General features: G+C 46.2%; 1 protein-coding gene across 1 annotated transcript in view; it reads left to right on the forward strand.

The window, feature by feature from the left end:
• Positions 1-24297, forward strand: part of CCDC3 (coiled-coil domain containing 3) — a 65577-nt gene extending 41280 nt beyond the window's left edge. The window contains exon 3 of the mRNA XM_053573226.1: positions 22324-24297. Within this exon, the coding sequence (XP_053429201.1) occupies positions 22324-22593 (270 nt within the window). The 3' untranslated portion in view covers positions 22594-24297. The remainder of the gene's footprint in view (positions 1-22323) is intronic.
• The last annotated feature ends 799 nt before the right edge of the window (positions 24298-25096 follow it).

Here is a 25096-nt window from a genome sequence, read left to right on the forward strand (position 1 = left end):
CTGAGGTGGTTGTGTCCAAGGCTTGGTGCTCGGAGCAGCTGTGCTGACTTGTAAAGCGTAACAGACTGAAGCCTGCTCAGTACTCACCAGGTTCTGGGCCTGAAGCCAGGCGGGCGTCAAACACAGCTGCTGCCTTCATGGAGTGCAGCAGGGAGGGGAGGCCAAGGACAGAAATGACTGTGATGCACATTCGGAGGAAAACCTCCCTGTGCGCCTTGTAACCAAATGTAACGTGACTGGTTTAATTCTCACCTCTGCAAGATAAATGCGCACGGGAGGCTCCATAGAGGCCACAGTGGGTGGGTTACATGCATTTGAGGGGTCCAGGAATGGCTTTGTGAAGAAGGGGCCTCCAGATGGCCTTGGAGAAGGTCTCACTTAGGCTGGTGGGGTTGAGAGGGGCATGCCAGGAAGAAGCCTCAGGGATAAAGACATGGTGATGCTTGGGGCATGTTCAGGGAATCGAATCCTTCAGTGTGGCTATAAGTCAAATACTTGTGAAAAAGTACTGATATCCAAGCAGCAGAGCTAAGTGAGGGCCACCCACTTCCTGGCGACCTCCAGCTGCTCTTGAAGCCTGTTGAGCAGACACAGCCAAATTCGAGTGTACCAGGCAGGAGAACATGCCCCAGAGATGACTTTCCCTCCTAGATGATCACACGTACAGATGGTGAGCCCAGGGGGAGGCTGCAGAGGGTTAGCCCAGTTTGCAATCTGGATTTGTCTACCCAGTTTCTTTCCTGAGTTCTGAAGCTTTCAAAGCATCCAGATGGTCTTCTTCCCCCAACTGACTTTTAAAAATAAGCAATTTCTTCTTCAAGTCCCTCAAGGGCTTGTCTCTCGTCGCACTCACTAAGCAGGGAGAGATGGGAAAAGATGCCGTACGTTTGTATAGGAGAACAGGTATGTCCACCTGAGTCTGGGAGGCCCCTGCCTCCCCTCTGTGAGTGGACTCGGGGAAGGTCCCTTCCTGTACATTGTATGCTATGAGACACACCACATCAAAGTGGGTCCCTGCTGCCAGACTTGGCCAAAGGGAAGTAAGAAACTGAAGCTTACTGGGGTTCTAACTCCACTCTGCATCACATTGTGGGAAGACAAACATCCTGGGTCCTGCTAAAGGCAGACCTTTAAAGGGGAAGAGGGGACTTCGGTGGAGGACAGCTGGTCTGGGTGTCTCCTAGAACATAGCCTCCCACTTAAAATTCTCACAATCATTCAAACAGATGGTGGTGGCCTCATTTTTGGAGGAGAGAAAGAGGTTCTTTGGGATTGGGTCAACTGCCCCAGGCCATGTGGCTTCCAAGGGAGGTGCTGGGTGGGCTCTGGAACCCAGGACCTATGGTTCCAGAGCTTCTCCTGATGCAGACAGGAGGGGGGGATACAGGGCTCGAGCTAGGGGGTGGCTCCGGGAGCCACGCAGCAGGCATCTCTTGAGTGGGAGCGCCCACCCAGGTCCCAGTGCAGGCTGTGCTCACAAACACAGCCTCCGTAAAGAGAAGATGGCCACCTGGAGATGGAAAAATAGACTGGGGTAGAAACGCTTAGAGCATCAGATGAGCCAGGAAAGGCTCTGGTTGTGACAGGTAGATGACAATGTGAACATCCTTAGTGCCATCAATGCATATACTTAGGAATGGTTAAGAGGGGCCAGCATGGTGGCTTACATCTGTAATCCCAGCACTTTGGGAAGCGGGAGAATCACCTAAGCCCAGGAGTTCAAGACCAGCCTCAGCAACTTAGACCTCTCTAATAAACAATTTTTAAAAATTTGTGTGTGTAGGGGTAGGTGGGTGGGGAATACACACCTGAAGTCCTAGCTACGTAGGAGGCTGAGTGGGGAGGATCACTTAAGCCCAGGATTTTGAGCTGCAATGAATTATGATCAAGTGCACTGCAGCCTGGGTGCACCTTACCTTGGTTAAGATGGTAAGTTTTATGTTATTTGTATTTTACTATAATAAAATTGTTTTGAAAAAATGATCAGGCCTACCTCCTGGTTTTTCCACTGGTCAGTGAAGTCCGGCAGTGAGCCAGGCTCCCTGGTTCAAGTTCATCAGAGGGCTGGGTTGCATGGGGGCCTAGCTGTGGGGGTTGTACAGACTGGACTCTGAGGCCTGGGCTGACCTTCCCCACAGATGTGGACAGCCATCCTCTGGGGACAGGATCACAGCACAGAGGTGACTCTGGCCACAAAGTGTGTATAAAGTTTACGAGTCAAAAGGTCACCCTCTTGCAGATGAGAATGGAATTTGATGTTCATTAACTGAGTTTTTGAAAGCCGGACTGACGTCCTTAAGTTGCCTCCTTAATTCATTTTAAATTGAATACCCAGACTGCACGCAAGTGGGATTATAGAAGTGAATAAGAAGGCAGTCATCTGGAATGGGTGTTTTTTTTTTTTTTTTTTGGCCAGGGCTGGGTTTGAACCCGCCACCTCCGGCATATGGGACAGGCACCCTACTCCTTGAGCCACCAGCGCCACCCAAGGAATGGGTGTTTTAACTCCTATTTTTTGGCAACTAAAACCATTGTGTCCCAGGCAGGTATCATAATATATAGTTTACCCAGGTTTTTCTTGAGAGTAGCTGGGAGGTGGTGGTTCCCTAAACATAGGGCTCACATATGCTGTCAGGGGACACGGAAATCAGCCTATCCTGAGTCCCTCTTTGCAATCAAATCTCCTTATTTTAAAACCTGTAGCTTTCCTATAGATAGTCAGGTTGTTACGGAGGCTACAAGCATGGGAGCACAGCTTTTGAAGCCAGATGGTCTGATTTCAAGTTCAAGCTCCATCACTTGTCACAGGGCCTTAGGCAGGTGACTTCAGCTCTGAGCTTCATTTTTATAATCTATAAAATGGAGAAAAGAGTACAACTTCCCATAAGGGTTGAATGTCAGAATTTAGTAAGAGAATGTGTCCAAAACTCCTAGCACAGTGCCTGGGCCCTAGGGAATGCTCAGTAAATGGTTTCTCCCGCACAAGAATGTAGTTAGATCTCCAGCCCAGGGGCCTTCCTGCCTTGGGTGAATTTACCAGCCCCTCCCACAGCCACGAACAAGCCCTGTGCTATCTGCATTTAATATCCCAAAGCCTTGGCACGCTTAACAACTGCTCCTTTTCCCCTCGACAGAACCTATTGCCGAGAACCCTTCCTGGCCCACTGCATGGAACTCGTGGCTGGGAAGCTTAGATTCCACTCATGACCAGGCTTTAAGTCACCATTCATCTGTGGCCAAACCTCCTTTTCTAAGCATAGCTTTCCTTACCTAAAATGGCACAGCAAAGTGTTTGTGATCCCTGCAGGGTGAGGATTTAGGCACAGCTCATCTCCCCAGGAGCCCGGTGCCATCTCACGCTCCTGCCCTGGGCACTCAGTAAGGCCCCAAGTTTGTGCTGAACATGTACAGGAGGAACGGCAAGGCACCAAGGTGAATCCCAGAGAAACGCAGCCTAGCAGCTGATAGTGCCTTCCCAGAGGGTGCCTCTTAAATCCTCAGCTTCCTTTACACTGAGTCCCAGGCCCCTCCCCAGAGACAACTGCACTAATTGTAAAGATCCTCCCACCTCTGACCAGGCCCTTACTCACTATACACAGGCCCTTAAAAATACAGTCATGGGGGCATTTTTTGTGTGATATAATTTCAGATTAATATGAGGGTACCATTAGGTTACAATGTTTGCATTCATTAGGTAAAATCCCTGTTGTAGGTGTGTCCTGCACCCAGAAGGTGTGCCGTATACCCCAACGTTGTGCCCATTAAGTGGGAGCTCACCAGTAATGGTATCATTATAGTAATAGTGCTAAACTTTGTGTCTTTTTTCCCTCTGCTTAGGATGTGGGAGATCTTTCCCGTTCCATATTTTTAATTGCACTTAGTATTACATAGCATGAGTAGGCTACAGTTAGCTTAGCGGTTCTCTTATGGATGGGCCTTAAGTTATTTCTACCTTTTCAATCTTATAATAAACAGTTTTGTTTATCCCCCTGATGAACATCTGTGCATATTTTTCTCGATAGGTAATGAGAGGAAAATGCAACTTTTACAGGTTAAATCCAGAATGAAGCATAAAATTTTATGGCCTTATTCCCTGATTAGGAATAAGAGAAAGATAACAGAGTGTACTTTATTCCCTAGCAAGCAGACTCCGAGGACACCAGCACACTCTAGCCTGGGCGATCAAGTAAGACCCTGTCTAAAAAATAAAGTATATTTTTGTAATAATCAAATGTTAGTTTTTGATCCATTCAAATGAGTATGGAACTGCCTAAGACTCAAGGCCAGTACCTTTGAACTAAACAGAAAGGCCTGACCCAGCAGGCTCAGCATCTGGACTGGCCCCAGCTCTGGGATGGCACTCAGAGTTCCAGGTTTCAGGCCCACCCCAAAACCAGGCCAGTCCAGTCCTCATAGCCCCAGACGCCTGGCTTGCCCCATGTTCCAGACCTGAGTCAGGTGGTTCCACACCTCCCCAGACCTACCCTAGCCTCAGGTTGACACCACCTGGCCTCAGGCACTAGGCTAGCACATACTGTGCTATGCTCCAGCAGACCCCGGGTTTAGGCCTGTTCCAGTACACCCTGAAACTAGCCCTGGGCCAGCCCTCATAGAGCTGGGCTCCAGGACTTCCGCCTTGAGCCCAGGTTTCAGGCCATCCCTCATATAACTAATGTCCAGGCTGGTTCCCATGGACCCAGGCCCCAGGACTGCCCCAGCCAATGCTGGTGCCAGGTTGGCCCCCTGTGGACCAAGGTTCTAAGGCAGACCCCATAGTCCCAGGACCCAGGCTTGCCTCCATGGGCTCAGGCTCAATAAGGAGCAGAGAAATACAAAGGAACATGAAACTTAAATAGTAGCAAAACATTTTCCAATCTGGTGAACACTATAAATATCCAGGTCCAGGAAAGTCAGTCTCCAGTAAGATCCACTTTGAACAAGACTCACCAAGACACAATCAAATTGTCAAAAATCAACGACAAAGAGAAGTTCCTCAAAGCAAGAGAAAAAGAGGTAAATCACCTATAAGGAAGTATCAGTAAGGCTAACACAGGATTTCTCAGCAGAATCTTATAGGACAGAATGGGAGATGTCTTCAAAGTGTTGCAGGGGGAAAAAATACCATCCAACTAAGAATACTTTACCAGGCAAAGCTGTTCTTTAGATGGAGGAAAGATAAAGACTTTCCCAGATAAGCAGAATCTAAGGGAATTTACCACCAACAGACCTGTCTATAAAAAATTCTAAAGGGGGTGGCACCTCTGGCTCAACAGAGTAGGGCCCGGCCCCATATGCCGGAGGTGGCGAGTTCAAACCCAGCCCTGGCCAAAAACTGCAAAAAAAAAAAAAAAAAAATTCTAAAGGAAGTTCTTAAGCTGAGAGAAAAGTACCCTAATTAGTAACACTAAAACATGTTAAAGTATAAAATTCACTGGTAGAAGTAAGCACACAGTAAAATTCAGGATAATCTAATAGTACAGTGGTTACATGTAAACCTATAAGGCTAAAAGATAAAACTATTTAAAATAATAATAGTTATGCAAGATGGCGGCCGAGTAACAGCTTCCTTACATCTGGGTACCGTGAGTATGCGGAGATAAGACTCCAGGCATCACTGGCTGGTGGGATCTGCCTATCATCACTCCTATGAGGATACAGGGAGTTAGCGAGAGACTTCTGGACCCCAAGAGGAGGACTAAAACAGTGGAAAACCGGCAAGTGGTCGCGTGTGTTCAATCCGTCTAAACCCGCCCGCAACTTCCACAGGCACAAGAACTTAAAGAGCAAGAGGAAGTGAAAGGAAAATTAGGGCAAGGAAACAGATAAAAGAAATCACTCATGAGGAAGAATCAGCAGAAAACTCCAGGCAACATGAAGAACCAGTCTAGAACAACCCCACCAAGGGACCATGAGGTAGCTACTGCAGATGACTCCACCTGTAAAGAAATGTTAGGAATGACAGAAAGGGAATTTAGAATACACATGTTGAAAACAATGAAAGAAATGATGGAAACAATGAAGGAAATTGCTAATAAAGTGGAAAATAACCAAAAGGAAATCCTAAAACAGAATCAAATAAGAGATGAACGATATGAAGAATATAAAAAGGATATAGCAGAGCTGAAGGAACTGAAACAGTCAATTAGGGAACTTAAAGATGCAATGGAAAGTATCAGCAACAGGTTAGACCATGCAGAAGAAAGAATTTCAGAGGTAGAAGACAAAGTTCTTGAGATAACTCAGACAGTAAAAGAGGCAGAAAAGAAGAGAGAGAAAGCAGAACGTTCACTGTCAGAATTATGGGATTTTATGAAGCGTTCCAACATACGAGTTATAGGAATTCCAGAAGGGGAAGAAGAATGCCCCAGAGGAATGGAAGCCATACTAGAGAATACTATAAAAGAAAATTTCCCAAACATCACCAAAGATTCTGACACACTGCTTTCAGAGGGATATCGGACTCCAGGTCGCCTCAACTTTAACCGAGCTTCTCCAAGACACATTGTGCTGAACCTGTCCAAAGTCAAGACAAAAGAAAAGATTCTGCAAGCTGCCAGGAGTAAGCGCCAGTTGACCTACAGGGGCAAATCCATCAGAGTGACCGCAGACTTCTCTAATGAAACTTTCCAAGCAAGAAGACAATGGTCATCTACCTCTAATCTACTTAAACAGAACAATTTTCAGCCCAGAATTCTGTACCCTGCTAAGCTTCAAAATTGACGGAGAAATCAAATCATTTACGGATACACGAACATTGAGGAAATTCGCCACAAGACCAGCTCTACAGGAAATACTTCAACCTGTTCTGCACACTGACCACCACAATGGATCAGCAGCAAAGTAAGAACTCAGAAATCAAAGGACAGAACCTAACCTCCACACTGATGCAAAAGATAAAACTAAGCAATGGACTCTCACCAAATAAGACGAATAGAATACTACCACACTTATCAATTATCTCCATAAATGTTAATGGCTTGAATTCCCCACTGAAGAGACATAGATTGGCTGACTGGATTAAAAAACACAAGCCATCAATTTGCTGTCTGCAAGAAACACATCTGGCTTCAAAAGACAAATTAAAGCTCCGAGTCAAGGGTTGGAAGACAATTTTTCAGGCAAATGGAATTCAGAAGAAAAGAGGAGCTGCAATCTTATTTTCCGATACATGTGGATTTAAAGCAACTAAAGTCAAAAAAGATAAAGATGGTCACTTTATATTGGTCAAGGGAAAACTACAACAAGAAGACATTTCAATTCTAAATATTTATGCACCCAATTTAAATGCTCCCAGATTCTTGAAGCAGACCTTAGTCTGAGCAATATGATGTCTGATAATACCATCATTAACAGGGGACTTTAACACTCCTCTTACAGAGCTGGACAGATCCTCTAAACAGAGATTAAACAAAGATATAAGAGATTTAAATGAGACCCTAGAACAACTGTGCTTGATAGACGCATATAGAACACTTCACCCCAAAGATAAAGAATATACATTCTTCTCATCACCCCATGGAACATTCTCCAAAATTGATCATATCCTGGGACACAAAACAAATATCATTGGAATCAAAAGAACTGAAATTTTACCTTGTATCTTCTCAGACCATAAGGCACTAAAGGTAGAACTCAACTCTAACAAAAATGCTCGACCCCACCCAAAGGCATGGAAATTAAACAATCTTCTGTTGAATAACAGATGGGTGCAGGAAGAAATAAAACAGGAAATCATTAACTTCCTTGAGCATAACAACAATGAAGACACAAGCTACCAAAACCTATGGGATTCTGCAAAAGCAGTTTTGAGAGGAAAATTCATCGCTTTAGATGCCTACATTCGAAAAACAGAAAGAGAGCACATCAACAATCTCACAAGAGATCTTATGGAATTGGAAAAAGGAGGACAATCTAAGCCTAAACTCAGTAGAAGAAAAGAAATATCCAAAATCAAATCAGAGATCAATGAAATTGAAAACAAAAGAATCATTCAGAAAATTAATGAAACAAGGAGTTGGTTTTTTGAAAAAATAAAATAGATAAACCATTGGCCAGACTAACGAGGAATAGAAAAGTAAAATCTCTAGTAACCTCAATCAGAAACGATAAAGGGGAAAACAACTGATCCCACAGAGATACAAGAGATCATCTCTGAATACTACCAGAAACTCTATGCCCAGAAATTTGACAATGTGAAGGAAATGGATCAATATTTGGAATCACACCCTCTCCCTAGACTCAGCCAGGAAGAAATAGAGCTCCTGAACAGACCAATTTCAAGCACTGAGATCAAAGAAACAATAAAAAATCTTCCAACCAAAAAATGCCCTGGTCCAGATGGCTTCACTCCAGAATTCTATCAAACCTTCAAGGAAGAGCTTATTCCTGTACTGCAGAAATTATTCCAAAAAATTGAGGAAGAAGGAATCTTCCCCAACACATTCTATGAAGCAAACATCACCCTGATACCAAAACCAGGAAAAGACCCAAACAAAAAGGAGAATTTCAGACCAATCTCACTCATGAATATAGATGGAAAAATTCTCAACAAAATCCTAGCCAATAGATTACAGCTTATCATCAAAAAAGTCATTCATCATGATCAAGTAGGCTTCATCCCAGGGATGCAAGCCTGATTTAACATACGCAAGTCCATAAACATTATCCACCATATTAACAGAGGCAAAAATAAAGACCACATGATCCTCTCAATAGATGCAGAAAAAGCATTTGATAAAATCCAGCATCCTTTTCTAATTAGAAAACACTGAAGAGTGTAGGCATAGGTGGCACATTTCTAAAACTGATTGAAGCTATCTATGACAAACCCACAGCCAATATTTTACTGAATGGAGTAAAACTGAAAGCTTTTCCTCTTAGAACTGGAACCAGACAAAGTTGTCCTCTGTCACCTTTACTATTCAACATAGTGCTGGAAGTTCTAGCCAATACAATTCGGCAAGACAAGGAAATAAAGGGAATCCAAATGGGAGCAGAGGAGGTCAAACTCTCCCTCTTTGCTGACGACATGATCTTATACTTAGAGAACCCCAAAGACTCAACCACAAGACTCCTAGAAGTCATCAAAAAATACAGTAATGTTTCAGGATATAAAATCAATGTCCACAAGTCAGTAGCCTTTGCGTACACCAATAACAGTCAAGATGAGAAGCTAATTAAGGACACAACTCCCTTCACCATAGTTTCAAAGAAAATGAAATACCTAGGAATATACCTAACGAAGGAGGTGAAGGACCTCTATAAAGAAAACTATGAAATCCTCAGAAAGGAAATAGCAGAGGATATTAACAAATGGAAGAACATACCATGGTCATGGATGGGAAGAATCAACATTGTTAAAATGTCTATACTTCCCAAAGCAATCTACCTATTCAATGCCATTCCTATCAAAGTACCTACATCGTACTTTCAAGATTTGGAAAAAATGATTCTGCGTTTTGTATGGAACCGGAAAAAACCCCGTATAGCTAAGGCAGTTCTTAGTAATAAAAATAAAGCTGGGGGCATCAGTATACCAGATTTTAGTCTGTACTACAAAGCCATAGTGGTCAAGACAGCATGGTACTGGCACAAAAACAGAGACATAGACACTTGGAATCGAATTGAAAACCAAGAAATGAAACTAACATCTTACAACCACCTAATCTTTGATAAACCAAACAAGAACTTACCTTGGGGGAAAGACTCCCTATTCAATAAATGGTGTTGGGAGAACTGGATGTCTACATGTAAAAGACTGAAACTGGACCCACACCTTTCCCCACTCACAAAAATTGATTCAAGATGGATAAAGGACTTAAATTTAAGGCATGAAACAATAAAAATCCTCCAAGAAAGCATAGGAAAAACACTGGAAGATATTGGCCTGGGGGAAGACTTCATGAAGAAGACTGCCATGGCAATTGCAACAACAAAAAAAATAAACAAATGGGACGTCATTAAACTGAAAAGCTTCTGTACAGCTAAGGAGACAATAACCAAAGCAAAGAGACAACCTACACAATGGGAAAGGATATTTGCATATTTTCAATCAGACAAAAGCTTGATAACTAGGATCTATAGAGAACTCAAATTAATCCACATGAAAAAAGCCAACAATCCCATATATCAATGGGCAAGAGACATGAATAGAACTTTCTCTAAAGATGACAGATGAATGGCTAACAAACACATGAAAAAATGTTCGTCATCTCTATATATTAGAGAAATGCAAATCAAAACAACCCTGAGATACCATCTAACCCCAGTGAGAATGGCCCACATCACAAAATCTCAAAACTGCAGATGCTGGCGTGGATGTGGAGAGAAGGCAACACTTTTACACTGCTGGTGGGACTGCAAACTAGTACAACCTTTCTGGAAGGAAGTATGGAGAAACCTCAAAGCACTCAAGCTAGACCTCCCATTTGATCCTGCAATCCCATTACTGGGCATCCACTCAGAAGGAAAGAAATCCTTTTATCATAAGGACACTTGTACTAGACTGTTTATTGCAGCTCAATTTACAATCGCCAAAATGTGGAAACAGCCTAAATGCCCACCAACCCAGGAATGGATTAACAAGCTGTGGTATATGTATACCATGGAATACTATTCAGCCATTAAAAAAAATGGAGACTTTACATCCTTCGTATTAACCTGGATGGAAGTGGAAGACATTATTCTTAGTAAAGCATCACAAGAATGGAGAAGCATGAATCCTATGTACTCAATCTTGATATAAGGACAATTAATGACAAGGTTATGGGGGGGGAAGCAGAAAGAGGGATGGAGGGAGGGGGGTGGGACCTTAGTGTGTGCCACACTTTATGGGGGCAAGACATGATTGCAAGAGGGACTTTACCTAACAATTGCAATCAGTGTAACTGGCTTATTGTACCCTCAATGAATCCCCAACAATAAAAAAAATAAATAAAAATAATAAAATAAAATAAAAGAATAATAGTTACAATAATTTGCTAAGGGAGATACAGCAGAGATGTAAACTGTGCCATAAAAATCATAAAATGTTAAAGGAGTAAAAAATGTAACGTTTTTATGCAAAGTTGTTTTCAACTTAAAATAGCCTATTTTAACTGTAAGATGTGTTATGTTATCTTCATGTGAATTACAAAAAGAAAATACAAGGGATACAAAAAAAGATAAAAAGGGGGGCGGCGCCTGTGGCTCAAAGGGGTAGGGCACTGGTCCCATATGCCAGAGGTGGCGGGTTCAAACCCAGCCCTGACCAAAAAAAAGATAAAAAGGAACCAAAGCACAGCACTGGAGAACAATCACCTAATAACAAAGGAAAACAGCTAGAGAGAAAGAAGTAAGAATGAATCTACAAATGAACCAGCAAACAATTAAGAAAATGGCAGTAGTAAGTCTTTACCTGTCAATATTTACCTCGAATGTAAATAGATTCTCTCATCAAAAGACAGAGAGTAACCAAAATGACAAAAAGTAAGATCCAACTATACGCTGCCTACAGGAGATTCACTTCATGTTTAAGAACACACAGACCATGAAGAAGTCGAAAAAGGTGTTCTGCAAAAGGAAATCAGAAGACAGCAGGGACAGCTGTTTTTATAGGAGATAAAATAGACTGAGTCAACACCTGTAAAATGAGACAAAAAAGGTCATTCTATAATGGCAAACGGATCAATGTATGAGGAAGATACAATTGCAAATACATATGCGCTCATGTGAAAGCACCTAAATATATAAAGCAAATATAAACAGATAAAGAGATTAACTGCCATGCAGTAATAGTTTGGGAACTTTAATACCCAACTTTCAGCAATGGACAGATCTCCAGACAGTATCAATAAGGCAATACTGGACTTTAGCTGAATGGATCTAACAGACATATGTACACAACTTTCTTTTTTTTTTTGCAGTTTTTTTTTTTTTTTTGGCCAAGGCTGGGTTTGAACCCGCCACCTCTGGCATACGGGGCCGGCGCCCTACTCCTTTGAGCCACAGGCGCCACCCTGTACACAACTTTCTATCCCATAGCTGCAAAATACACGTTCTTCTCAAGTCCATATGGACCAGTCTCCGGTATAGATCATGTGTTATGCTACAAAACAACTTTAAAATTTAGAAATCAGTTCAAATACCATTTTTGACCACAGTGGTATAAAATAAAAAATCAGTAACAGGAAGGATTTTGGAAAATTCACCAATGTGGAAATCAAACAACATGCTCCTGAACAAACCAATGGGTCAAAGACAAAACTACAAAGGAAATTTTAAAACTATCACGAGACTAAGGAAAATGGAAACACAACATATCGAAACTTAATAAGAGCAAAAGCAGTTCTAAGAGGGAAGTTGAAAGCAGTTAATGCCTAAACAACCTAATGTCACTGCTCATGGAACTACAAAAAAGAACAAACTAAGCCCAGAGTTATTAGAAGAAAGGAAATAAAATATTTGAAAGAGCTATTAGAAAAATATGGGGAAAAAAACAATCAATGAAACAGTTGTTTTTGAAAGATAAACAAAATCAACAAACTTTTAGAAAAAAGAGAGCTCAAATAGATATCCAAAATAAAAGAGGAGGTATTACACGGATACCATAGAAATACAAATAGCTGTAAGAGACCAAACATGAAGAATCCCACGCCAGCAAACTGGATAGCCCAGAAGAAATGAATAAATTCCTGGACACGTACAACCTACAAGGACTAAATCATCAAGAAACAGAAACTGTGAACAGACCAATAAGGAGTAAGGAGATTGATGGGATTTCTTTTGCTGATTCAAAGAAAATCAAAGGAGCTGATGCCTTCACTGCTGAATTCTGAAACCATTTTAAAAAGAATACCAAGGCTTCCCAAATTCTTCCAAAAGAAGAATGGCAGTAAAAATGAGAAATACAGACCCTATTTTACAGTGTAGGGGAAGAACCAACCAACTAACCCTTAATAAGTCCCCAATAATTATGTTGTGCACACAAGCAGGGTGATGAGATGCCATTTACAGGGTGGTGGGGGAAGGTTTCTGAGGAGATGACACAGGAATCAGGATGAGAATGAGCCTGCCCTGTAGAGTCGGGAACAGCATTCTAGGAAGATGGAACAGCAATTGTTGAAGAGGTGGCTAGGAGTAGTTACGTGGTTTTTGTAATGGAATAGTAATTGAGGCCTGTGTAAAATTTCTTCTCACAGGCAACATCCATGTCTCATTGGTCACATGCTCTGACCATAGTCAGAAGGAAGTTTGTGCTAAATCACACCCCAGCTCCACCTTCCAGGCCAGGGAGAGAGCTGTGGGCGTTCTCGGCTCCCAGGCCACCTGCCTGGGTTCAGTAGCAGAAAAGCCTGCGTCTGGGTTTGATAAACTCTCCCAAATAAATAGACTGTTGGCTTAAGCAGGGCCTGGATGTGGCTGCATGGTCAAGCCATCCATCTCTGAGCAGTAAACATGAATACACTCACAGCTCGTAAATTTTCATCACATTCCCCAGGAGGGCGGGTGGCCAGGAGCCTTTGGGGTTTTCAGCCAGTACTGATGGGGCCGGGCAAACACACCAGCCCTCATGAGGAAACGCGGAACCTATGCTGCTTTATTCAGTTGAAGGGCTATAAACTGAACCCTAAATACACTATGAAACCAACATCAGATCAGAAGTGGGGTAGGCCCACAGCGCCAGTGAAGGGGGCCAGGCAGAGCAGGCCAGCTTTGGCTCTGGGGCAGCGCCTGGCCTGGACCTGATTCATGGTCCAGCCCACCTGCTCCCAGCACCCTCACTGCTGTCCCAGAAGGGGCTGCCTGGAGATCTTCCTGCACTGAGTTCCAAGGTCAAAGGCAAGGGGTAAGTTTGACTGGGCTGATGACCTACTCTTCCCTTGGGTAAGAGCAGTGACACAAGACAGGGAGTTAAAAAGCCAAATTGGAGAGTCAGCATACCTCACTCCACCCGGGGCTGGAGCAGAAACGAACATGGCCTCCTGTACCCCAGGGGTGGCACGCTGGTCAACTGCTAGGTTTGGGGGAGGAGACTATATCAAGTCCATTCATCCTTCCTCCCCTACAGCCTGGGATGCTGAAGGTCCTTGACCTTTACCAAGACCTGAGATTTCAGTGACCGTGAATGGCCCCATTCCTTCCCAAAGGGAATGCCTGAGTCAGCCAGTCTGGAGGAGGCCTGTCCTCTTGGTGTTAGAAGAGAATTAACTGGCTATGATAAAGGTGGCCCAGGTGGCTTTGACTAAACACTCAGAGACATCAAAGGTTGGAAGATGCCTTCCAGAGGCCATAACTCAGGACCATGACTATCTGATGTCACCAATTAGATGAGGCCCTGACCAGGGCCCTATCCACTGTGATGCAGGTTTTCTGGAGTGAATTTCTGAGAACCTAAAAAAAATAAAACAGGGCAGCGCCTGTGGCTCAAAGGAGTAGGGCGCTGGCCCCATATACCAGAGGTGGCGGGTTCAAACCCAGCCTCAGCCCCAAACTGCAAAAATAAATAAATAATAAAACATCCTTTTTCTCACTTCACCTGGGGCCTTTTCTCCGCTCTCCATGGGCACTGAGACCTCCTTATGGAAGAATCTGTGATTTCAGGATTTCCTCTTCTAGGTAGGTCTAAAGCGGGAGGTTTCCCAGTGTTCTTCATATCATAAACAAGAGAAAATATTTGTGCACCTCCCCAGGACAAGCATGGAAGGCTGCTCGCAGCTGAGGGATCCAGCCACTGCCCCTCGTAGTTTAGTCCTGCTGCAGGTTGGAGAGCTCCGTCACAGGCAGAGCAGAGTGGGGCGAAATGCGGAGAGGTGTTCACATCGCGCCCGTGCGCAGGGCTGTTGCTATTACATCCAAGAGGAAGGCATTCTTTTATTTTTTAGATAGTCTTGCTCTGTCATCCTGGGTAGAGTGCTGTCGCTTCATAGCTCACAGCAGCCTCAGACTTTGAGCTTAAGAGATCCTCTTGCCTCATCCTCCCAAGTAGCTGGGACTACAGGTGTCACCATACCCCGCTAGTTTTTTCTATTTTTAGTAGAGACGGGGTGTCACTCTTGCTCAGACTGGTCTGGAACTCCTGAGCTCAAGGGATCCACCCATCTCAGCCTCCCAGAGTGCTGGGATTACAGGCGTGAGCCACCACACCCAGCCTATGTAACATTTCTTATTTGACCAGAACAAGCCATTTGTTCACCCCATAAGCATCTCCTGAGATGAGCGTTCTGTAGACCCCTCTGTGGGATACGCTTTGTAGAGGAATAATTTGAAGATACAACTGTATGATCTCTCTAACTGAACTTCACCAGTGAACTTTGTTCTGTTGGCCGGGAATTCATGCAGGACAGCACAGTCTTTACTGCTTTTAATCACAGGCGATTCAAGACTTGAGCCCTGGCCCTCTAAGCCCCTGTCCTGCCTGTCCTCACACCCAGCTGTGGTAGCTTCCAGCAGGGCTGGTTTGGGCTCCAGCTCCTGCAGTGTGATTCCTTCTAAACTCTCCCGGTTTTCTGTAATCCAGCAGCTCCCCTCTAAAATGGACTTTTCACACCTTCATCATGTCCAGCAGCTCTTACAGGATTTGGTTTGAGGATGTACAAGATAACCCAGCTATTGCGGGGGCGGGGGCAGGACCAGAAAAGGAAAATGCCCAAATTTCAGGAGTCTCGAAGCCGGCTCCAGACCTCACTAGGACAGTCAAGCTGGGCTTTAACCTTGGGATGCAGGGTTTCCCAGGGTGAGCCCAGCACTAACCTGCAAAGGGTAGTTCCAGCTTCTTTGTTAGCTCCCCATTTGGGGGTCCCTGATAATTTGTTTTAATTTCAAGCTGCATCCCTGCCTTTGATTATTAAGTGCTTGCTGCATGCTAAATGTTGGCTGCAAGGATGAAAAGGTGGAGCCCTCATGCTGAGGGGCTCATAGTCCAGGACAGAGACTTGCTGACAGAGGGCAATGCGATAAACTTGACAATGGAACGGAGGAGGGGTGGCAGGGCTCTGCCTAGAGCAATCAGGAAGTCTCCTGGGGAGGTGACTCTGCAACTGAGACTTGGGGAATAAGGAGTTCATCAGTTGGTTAAAGGCATGAGAGATGAGACAGTGAGACATTCTATACGGAAGGAATTACACGTTCAAAGGTAGACTCTTAAAGAACCTACAGTGGTTAGGTGGGAGTGATCGCTCAGTAAAGCTCGAGCAGGATGGAGGGTCACAGCAAAAGCTTCGTGTACTGTCCACGCTGCTCCAGGAGCCTTGTCACACTCTTCACGCGCATATTATCTGATTCAGCCTTCCAAACAGTTCCGTGGGAGAGGTGTTATCGTGCCCATGTGTAAATGAAGACTCTGAGCTAAGGCAGCTTTACTGCCTTACGCAAGACCCCACGGTCTGATGCTGGGGCAGAGCGGGCCCCATTCTCCATGAGCTCTAACAGGTATCTGGGTACGTGGGGTGTGGAATCCTTTGATTCACAAAGTCAATCTCAGTGTTGCTGACCCCCAAACTCCTTTCGTGTGCTGCCCCTTCCTTGGGCAGCACATGGGAGGTGGGGCTGAAGCTGGACATGGTCCTAGGGTCGTGCTGGCCAGGCCAGATGGAGACCTCCTGACTGACCTCAGTCTCTCTGCTCCACTCATCTTCTGGCCACCCTGTCCCAGCTTATGCGTTCCCTTCTGTCAGGCTCCTGGCACCAGGAGGTGGCTCTTTTGATTTTGGGTGGAGCAGAGAAGCAGCTGCCAAGCCAAATACAGTCATAGGAATCTCAGGTTCTCCCTCCAGAGAGTCCTCAGAAGAACTGCCCTGGTGTAACTTCTGAAGTTTGGGAGGAGTTTGTTCCATACACCTGGGTGTCATCCAGCCTGGTCCTGTCAGGTCACGCAGACCATTCTGCATGGACATGGCTCTCCTGCCCACCTCCCTCCTCACATCTGTCTCTGAAGAGTTTCAGGTACTGCTGGAACAAAGCTGCAATTGCACCGTGCTTATGGGAAGGGCCAAAAGAACTGAGGGGGGCTGGGGTTGTGGCCTGTGGGCTTACCGTTAACCTCCCCTGAGCTCCTGAATCCCACAGAAGGTGATGGAATCTCAGCCTCTGCCCTCTACTGAGTCAGAAGTCACAGTGCACTGCACAGTCTTTAGATGAGCGAGCCCCAGTGGAACACTGACCCATGCTGGGAGTTGATGTTCTCCAGCAGGGCACAATTGTAGGTTCTAAAAAGCTGACCTTTCTAATGTCACTGGAGGCGACATTTGACAAACAGTTGGGTAGTCATGTTGGAAAGAGCTACTTGGATCAGTATGTGACAGGGTGAAGTGGGTGGAAGGGTTGTGGGAGACTCTGATACCAGCTGTTTCTCCTGTCCCTTCTCCTTCCCTCCATTCCTTGGCTGTGAACCATCTGTCCTCCAAACCTAATCCCCTTTCAGCTGCTGCTTCTGCCTCCATTTGCCTCGAGCCCCTCTTGAGGTTACGGTTCAGAATTTTTCCTGTAGAGGGCCAGATCGTAAATATTTTAGGCTTTGTGGACCAGATAGTCTCCATCAGGATGACTCAGCTCTGCCCCTGTAGTACAAAAGCCACCATCGACCATAGACACATAATGAGGGTGTAGCTTTGTTCTAATAAAACTTTATTCACAAAATAGGTTGTTGGGCCCAATTTGGCCCACAGGCCATAGTTTGCTGATCACTGCTTTAGATTCTCTTTGTCTTTCTCATTTTTGAATCCCAGGAAAAGGAACAAAGTGTTAAAAAGGCAAGCGATCTGTCTGTGTTGTTGCTTTTGGCCTGCCCTTTCCTCATTTTTTACATTTCAGAAAGTACACGTTGTCTTGTCTTTATAGGTGGTTATTTAAATTGAAACCAGCCGTGACGGCGAGACTCCTGTGTGTGGTATGTCTGTGGCCATGAAATAGTAATTTTTGTAATACGATTTTTGTTTAGCTAGATACAAAGCTACTCATGGATCCGTAAGCACCAATCTCACCATCCCTCCCCTCAGCCTGTGGTCTTGTGGGCAGAGAAGGGGTAACAACTGGTGACCCAGTCTTGTAGCTCACCGTGGCCAAGGGCAACGACCCTCCACCTTCCACTGAAGTGCAAACACTTAAAACATCTGGAAACAGCCCTGATAAAATGTCAAGGGGAAAAACAGAACAGGAAATCTAATAACGGCATGACTCCGATTTTGTTTAAAATATTTATATCTCTAAATCCATAGAAACAATAGTAGGAAGAAATAGATGAAAATGTCAGCAGTGGCTAATCTCCATGCAATAGAATCATAGCTCCTTTTTTAAAAAAGTGTTTCTACAATCAGCATGCTTTGCTTTTATAGTTTTAAAGAGTTATTTTTAAAAGACGAGGGAGAATGGTTAACCCAGCCTAACTTTTGTCTTTTTGAAAATAAAAGAGCAGGCTGTGTGTGCCATGGCAATTTTCCCGACCGCCATGGGGCAGGAATTCTGTTGGCCACATGGAAACTTCCAGAGAAAAACGCAGCGGCAGGAGAATGCCCAAGGTGCCGAAGCATCTGGCAGGCCAGTGATTTCTCTGCCTCAGCACGTGGGGACTGGAGCAATGTGGGGCTCAAATGGGGCCCGCCTGTTAGGAACCTGTCCCTTTGGGACTGCCCTGTAGGACTGTTTCTATTTGGTTCTTCCTCAAAGAAACTGTGGCTGTTTCAGCTCAGCCAGGCCCTTCCCCTCCTCTTCTGTTAAAGATGAGCAAATAGGATGTCTGCACTTTTTTTCTGGTAGTTTTTAAGAGATCAGTTTCATTTGGAAAGCACTCCAGAAAAGAGGGAGTTTCTTAAAGAAATACACATATTTGAAAAGCACAACTCTCCTTGAGAAATTCTTGCTTTCTTAAAAACAATCACACAGGCTGAATTGGTACAATGCACACTAGCTGGGTGGAGGACACACTTAGAACTTAGACTCAGTCTGTACAAGAACAAATTATGTAACCAAAACCCGTGCACCCCTTATCATGAAATTTTAAAAAACATCACACACCTAGGCTCTCCCTCCTTGGAGGCATAGCCCACTTTGCTGCAGAGATACATACTTCTGCCGGGCAAGGAGTCTGGGGTTAGGACTGTGCTGTTTTCACATTGGGCAAGTTACTAGAATTCTTTAACATCCTTTTGCTCCTACTTGACCCCACCCATATTAAAGACAGGTGGTGAGGACAAAAGCACACCATATTCCCTGAGGCTCTCCACCCAGCCCAGCCTTCAGCCTTGATGGGGAAGGTGTCATTTCAATCATAATAATCTCCCCCATGAAGACACACTGGACATTCCTCTATCCCATCTTGCTTTGTTCAGGGCATCATCAAATTCTTCCTCTGGGCTTGGCTATTAGTCTTGCAAGAGATGAGGGTCATCCTCTAGCTCTGCCCCATAATCAGAGGGCTGGCTAGGAAGAGCACTGGTGTCTTAGATCTCTGAGGCAATTACTCATGCCCCACCATGCCACTGTGTTTCTATTACTTTTGAATGCAGTTATTGAAGGATGCCATAAAGCATGTGTTTGAGCCCTCTTTGATGTGTTCCAGCACACTGCTGCAGTCTGTCCTTTCAAAATTGGCACAAGCAGCCATGCAAACACCCAATCCTCTTGTTTTAATGGGTTTTTGGAGTTCTTTATTCTGACCTGGGTTGGAGGATCTAGCATCACTGATAGAAAGGCCATGACTCAATGAGAGGATGCATAGAAAGTGAGTAGGCTAGTGCTTGGACATATCAAGCCTTACGTTATTATATAGAGCTAGTATCCATCCACATGCAAAGGAAATACTACGCAGTGTTTTCCCAGGCTTCTCCTGTGCCCACCTTCTCAAATTGAGGGGTCTCATTTTGGCCAGAAGAGGGCAGTGTTGCATGCATGGTCTCCCCTCAACAGTGGTGTCCCCAGGAGCCCAGAGCTGCTTATTAAACGACAGGTATTTTTGGAACACTTCGCTTGACTTTTTTTTTTTTTGGCCAGGGCAGTAAGGATACATAGACCAACATGACTAGGCCTTAAGGAGCTTGCAGTGTGTCCAGGCTGGGCACGTGTGTTCTCCCTGGTGCTGTGGGGTGCCCAGCAAGCACGGTGTGCACAGCTACAGGGCGAGGTAGACTGGGGGGGTGGAGGGGCACACTACATCCAGAGGGAGACCCTGCGGGAAGGAGTGTGAAGGGGAGACCTGCAGAGGGCTTCTAAGATTGCCAGAGAGAGCTGGGGAGACCAGCCCTCCAGGTGGAAAGGGGAGCCCTGGGATGAGAAAGCGTGGACAGGTGTATCCAATGAAGGTGCCAGTTTGCTTTCAGTATAAAGTGTGTGAACAGAAGAGTTAACAATAAGACCGGAGATGCCCAGCACAGAGCTGGTGTGCATATTAGGAGATTTGACTCCATCCTCCAATGGCCAACAGTGAACATTTACTATACACCCTCTGGTTCTAAGCACTTTTCAAATAAAAGTCATGTCCCCCCCCACCACTGTAATTATCCCACGGTCTATGTGAGGCGGCTGGGTGTTGCCAATCAGCTTCTCTGAGAGGTGGGCTCAGATGAATGGGGGGTAGGGGTTTAGAGGGAAGGGAGGGAACAGGACGGCGCAGAGGCAGGAGTTGGCCTGCAGTGCCATCTTCACCAAGGCTGTAGGGGACACTCTGAGCTGGGATGGTCTTTCAGACAAGTGACCCTGGCTTTCAAACCCTGTGTCAACCAGTCACTGGATAGAGATGTCTCAGAGCCTGGGCTTTAACCCCATCACCATGTTGCAGTGTAGACAGTGGCGCTCAATGGATACTTCTAAGCAGGGGAAAGTCAAGGCTCACGCCTCTTTCGGAATGTAGCTCTTGACAATGTAGGATGAGAGAAGAGTTTGGAGATGAGAAGACCTCTTTACACGCACACACAGGTAATAGTGCAAAGAATACCAAGTGCAGAAAGTGCAAGAGGGAAAATAAATTTTCTTCTATCTGCTCCCTGGATACAGCCATTCTTTTTTTTATTTTTTTTGCAGTTATTTTGAGGGGGTATGCTGGGGCTGGGTTTGAACCCGCCAGCTCCAGTATATGGGGCTAGCGCCCTACTCCTTTGAGCCACAGGCCCCGCCCCCTGGATACAGCCATTCTTAGTAGTTTCTTGGATATTGTCCCAGAGAGAACGATTTCTCTGAAATGTGTGCGTAAACACAGGCACGTGTGGATACTGTTGGTTATCACACTATACACACAGTAATGCACTTGGTCGTAACGTGAACACCAGATATTGCTACCATGCCATATGGAGCTGCTCTCTTCTTTTAAAGGCAGCAAACCTTTCTATTGAATGAATTTACCATAACTTATTTAGTCAGAGCTCTCTTGATGGCTATTTTTAGAACGTTTCCAGTCTTTTAATGCTGCGGCGTTTGCACACATATCACAATGGCACTTTGCAAGTGGGAGTATTTGAGGTAAGGTCTCAGAATGATGAGATCAGAAGTTATATGCATTTTCATGTGATAGAGCTAAACTGATCTTGGTAGAGGTTTACACGCCGCACAGTTTAGGAAAGTGACTGTTTCCCCGAAGCTTGACTCTTCAATGATTTTTGCCATCAAATGTGTGGCAACTTATAATCCACTGTGGCTTTAGTTTGTTTTTTTCTTTTTTTTTTTTTTTAAGGGTTTGAACCTGCCACCTCCCGCATATGAGGCCGGCGTCCTACTCCTTTGAGCCACAGGCACTTTTTTTTTGAAACAGAGTCTTAGTCATCCTCAGTAGAGTGCTGTAGCATCATAGCTCACAGCAACCTCAAACTCTTGGACTCAAGCGATTGTCTTGCCTCACCCTGCAGAGTAGCTGCGACTATTGGCTCCTGCCACAATGCCGGGCTGATTTTTAGAGACAGGGTCTCACTCTTGCTCAGGCTGGTCTGGAACTCCTGAGCTCAAGCAATCCACCTGCCTCAGCTGGGATTACGGGAGTGAGCCTCCAGCCGGCCCTGCTTTTATCTTATCAGTGGGGCTCGGAGTCTTTTCAAATGTTTAACAGATACTCATATTTCTTTCTCCTTATGCGTTTTTCCATTTGGAGTTTTGGTCTTTTAGCGATTTCTAGGAGCCCCTTCCTTTTTGCTGTGCGTGAGAAATATTCAGAGTATCTTTTAAAAGGAATTCAAGCATGTAAAGCTCAAAAGAGGGGCTCTGCTTGAGTTTGATGTCAGGGCGGAGTTCACAGGGTGGAGGACGGCAGCGACTTCACGGTCAAGGACACCCTGAAGGTCGTCCTCGTTATGGGTCGGGGACGGTGAGGGGCGCCTGGGTCGCTTCTGCAGCTCACCGGCCTCTCCCTCCCGGTGTGTGTGTCCCCAGCTCCTGTGCTCCTCGGTGCAGAGGGCCCTGTTCGAGGAGGAGGACCACGTGAAGAAGCTGCAGCAGAAGGTGGCCGCCCTGGAGAAGCGCAACCGGCAGCTCCGCGAGCGGGTGAAGAAGGTCAAGCGGTCCCTGCGGCAGGCGCGGAAGCACGGCCGCCACCTGGAGTTGGCGAACCGCAAGCTGGGCGAGAAGCTGGCGGCGGCCTCGCGGCCGCACCTCAACGCGCCGGGCCCCGAGCCCGCGCGCGCCCCCTACCTGCGCGGGTAGAGCGGGAGGCACCGCGCACCTGCCTGCCCCTGGCGGGCAGGCGGGCGACCACGCTGTCACCGTGCAGTTAGTAGAGTCCGAGTGGATGCCAGGGCACGTCTTGCTTCCCGGTGGGGTGCTGACCCGTCTGGCTCAGCATCAGACCCCACGCGCTGTCCTCCCACGCCTCGCCCCAGACACCGTGCCCGGGGGTCCCCAAGGGACTGTGGTCTGGCCTCTGCTCAGGGAGAGGCCATTTCCGAATGTCTGAGTAGAAAGACCTCCAGGGGCTCAGCCTTTATTTCAGAAGAAAGGCAGGGTAGCTCTCAGCTCCAAGTCCTGGCACCTTCCGGGGCCTGTGTGTCCACATCTTTGGAAGGATGACGCCTGTTGACACGTGTAGGCAATCCCCAGCCAGCCAGCATTTCCTTCCCCGCCCAGGCAGGTTGCCATCTAACACGCTCATCACACCTGAATTACAACACGCACGACCCAGAGTTCACGCTGCCATCCATGAGCGGGCAGTTGCCTTAGTGGGCCCCCGTGTTTCACCTGACCTCCCCAAATTGGGAGGACCTGAGCAATATTCCCATCCATGCTGAATTCCAACTTCCTGTTTGCTCAGTGATCGTTTCTAATGTCTCTGAATTCTGCAAAGATACCGCCTCACCTGTTGGGATCAGGGGACCTGACCTGCTTCCTGTCCAGGTTGGCACAAGGCTTGTTCCAAGCATCTCTGCTGCTTTATGCACCCCCCAACCCTCCACGCACACACAGGCCTGTCTGTGCCCTGCCGGGAGTATTTGCATAGCAGGCACTAGTTACACCAGGTCCTTCCATGTTCAAGGCACTCTCCCCTCTTACGGAAAGAAACCCAGTGAGGTAGTACCCAGTCCAGGGAGAGCATTCGCTGTGTCTATCCCTTGGGCCCATGTGATGGAGTCCCAGTGGTGAGATTAAGAAGTTGGTGCGGGGCGGCGCCTGTGGCTCAGTGAGTAGGGCGCCGGCCCCATATGCCGAGGGTGGCGGGTTCAAACCCAGCCCCAGCCAAACTGCAACAAAAAATAGCGGGGCGTTGTGGCGGGCGCCTGTAGTCCCAGCTGCTCGGGAGGCTGAGGCAAGAGAATCGTGTAAGCCAAAGAGTTAGAGGTTGCTGTGAGCCATGTGACGCCACGACACTCTACCCGAGGGCGGTACAGTGAGACTCTGTCTCTACAAAAAAAAAAAAAGTTGGTGCAGTGGCCTCTTGGTTATCTGACAGTGGCCCTCCAGGCCATCGAGGGCCTTCTCTCTGTTCTGTGGATCTACCCCAAGAGACCACCCAGATCCCTCAAGGCCTGAGATGCTGTCCTCTCTATTGCAAATGGCAGGTACTGTCAGCTCTCCACTGGGAAGATGACTCTTGTGTCACTGTGTCTTGGTAGCAGTCTGCTGCCCTGGCCCAGACAGAACGGGACCTTCTGCCCAGGGCCACTCACACTGCCAGGCTTCTGTCATCACGTCGTTAGCTGTGTCCTTCATAGTATGGTATGTGTACAATAAGGGGTGCACCTTCTAGTTTATTCTTTCCGAGGACATTTCATTATAGCAGTTTTGCTCCCGCCCCAGGGAATGGTAAGGCTGAGGTTTGTTGATTTACAGCCGGAGCTTGGAGAACTGTGGAAGCTGGGTCTGTACAGATGTATTCTGTTCTGCTTTTCTAATAAATATGAGCAGTGATTTCAACTACAATGAGTACTTCTTGTGGATCAAGGAGATTTCAGGATTTCCAGCTTTGGCCTGGAAAAGTGACTAAGATCCTTTGGGGAAATGAGACGCACCCAGGGCATTCAGGAGACCGAGCCCCAGCCTGCCGTGCTCGGATGTGGCATGACCCTGCCTCTGCCAGTGTTTCCATCTCTCAGCACTCCTGCAGCAAAGCTATTCGGCCTTGCTCCTTGCCAGGGGCAAACAGTGGTGTTAATCAACGTCTTCAGACCACACTGAGATCTGTTGCCAAGGGGAACTCTCCAGGTCCCTGTTATCTAATCCACTATAATTGTACCATGGCCCTTGCCACCTGTTAATTGTAGTAATAGGAATTTTTTATGTTTCTGACTGCAAGAATTACTCAGAACTTCACACACAGTAGCCAGCCTGTCTGAACACTATCTGTGAGATGGAGCCCATTCTTTAGGCTCCCTTTGTGGAGACAAAGTGACTTTCTTTTTTCTTTTTTTTTGAGACAGAGCCTCAAGCTGTCACCCTGGGTAGAGTGCTGTAGCATCACAGCTCACAGCAACCTCCAACTCCTGGGCTCAAGCGATTCTCCTGCCTCCGCCTCCCAAGTAGCTGGGACTACAGGCACCCACCACAACGCCAGGCTACTTTTTGGTTGCAGCCATTATTGTTGTTTGGCAGGCCCGGGCTGGATTCAAACCCACCAGCTTAGGTGTATGTGGCTGGCCCCTTAGCCGCTTGAGCCCCAGGCGCCGAGCCCCAAGTGACTTTCAAAGTCACATAATAAACATGTAGGTTGAATGTA

This window comes from Nycticebus coucang, chromosome 20, assembly GCF_027406575.1.
Source record: "Nycticebus coucang isolate mNycCou1 chromosome 20, mNycCou1.pri, whole genome shotgun sequence".
NCBI classification, from domain to species: domain Eukaryota; kingdom Metazoa; phylum Chordata; class Mammalia; order Primates; family Lorisidae; genus Nycticebus; species Nycticebus coucang.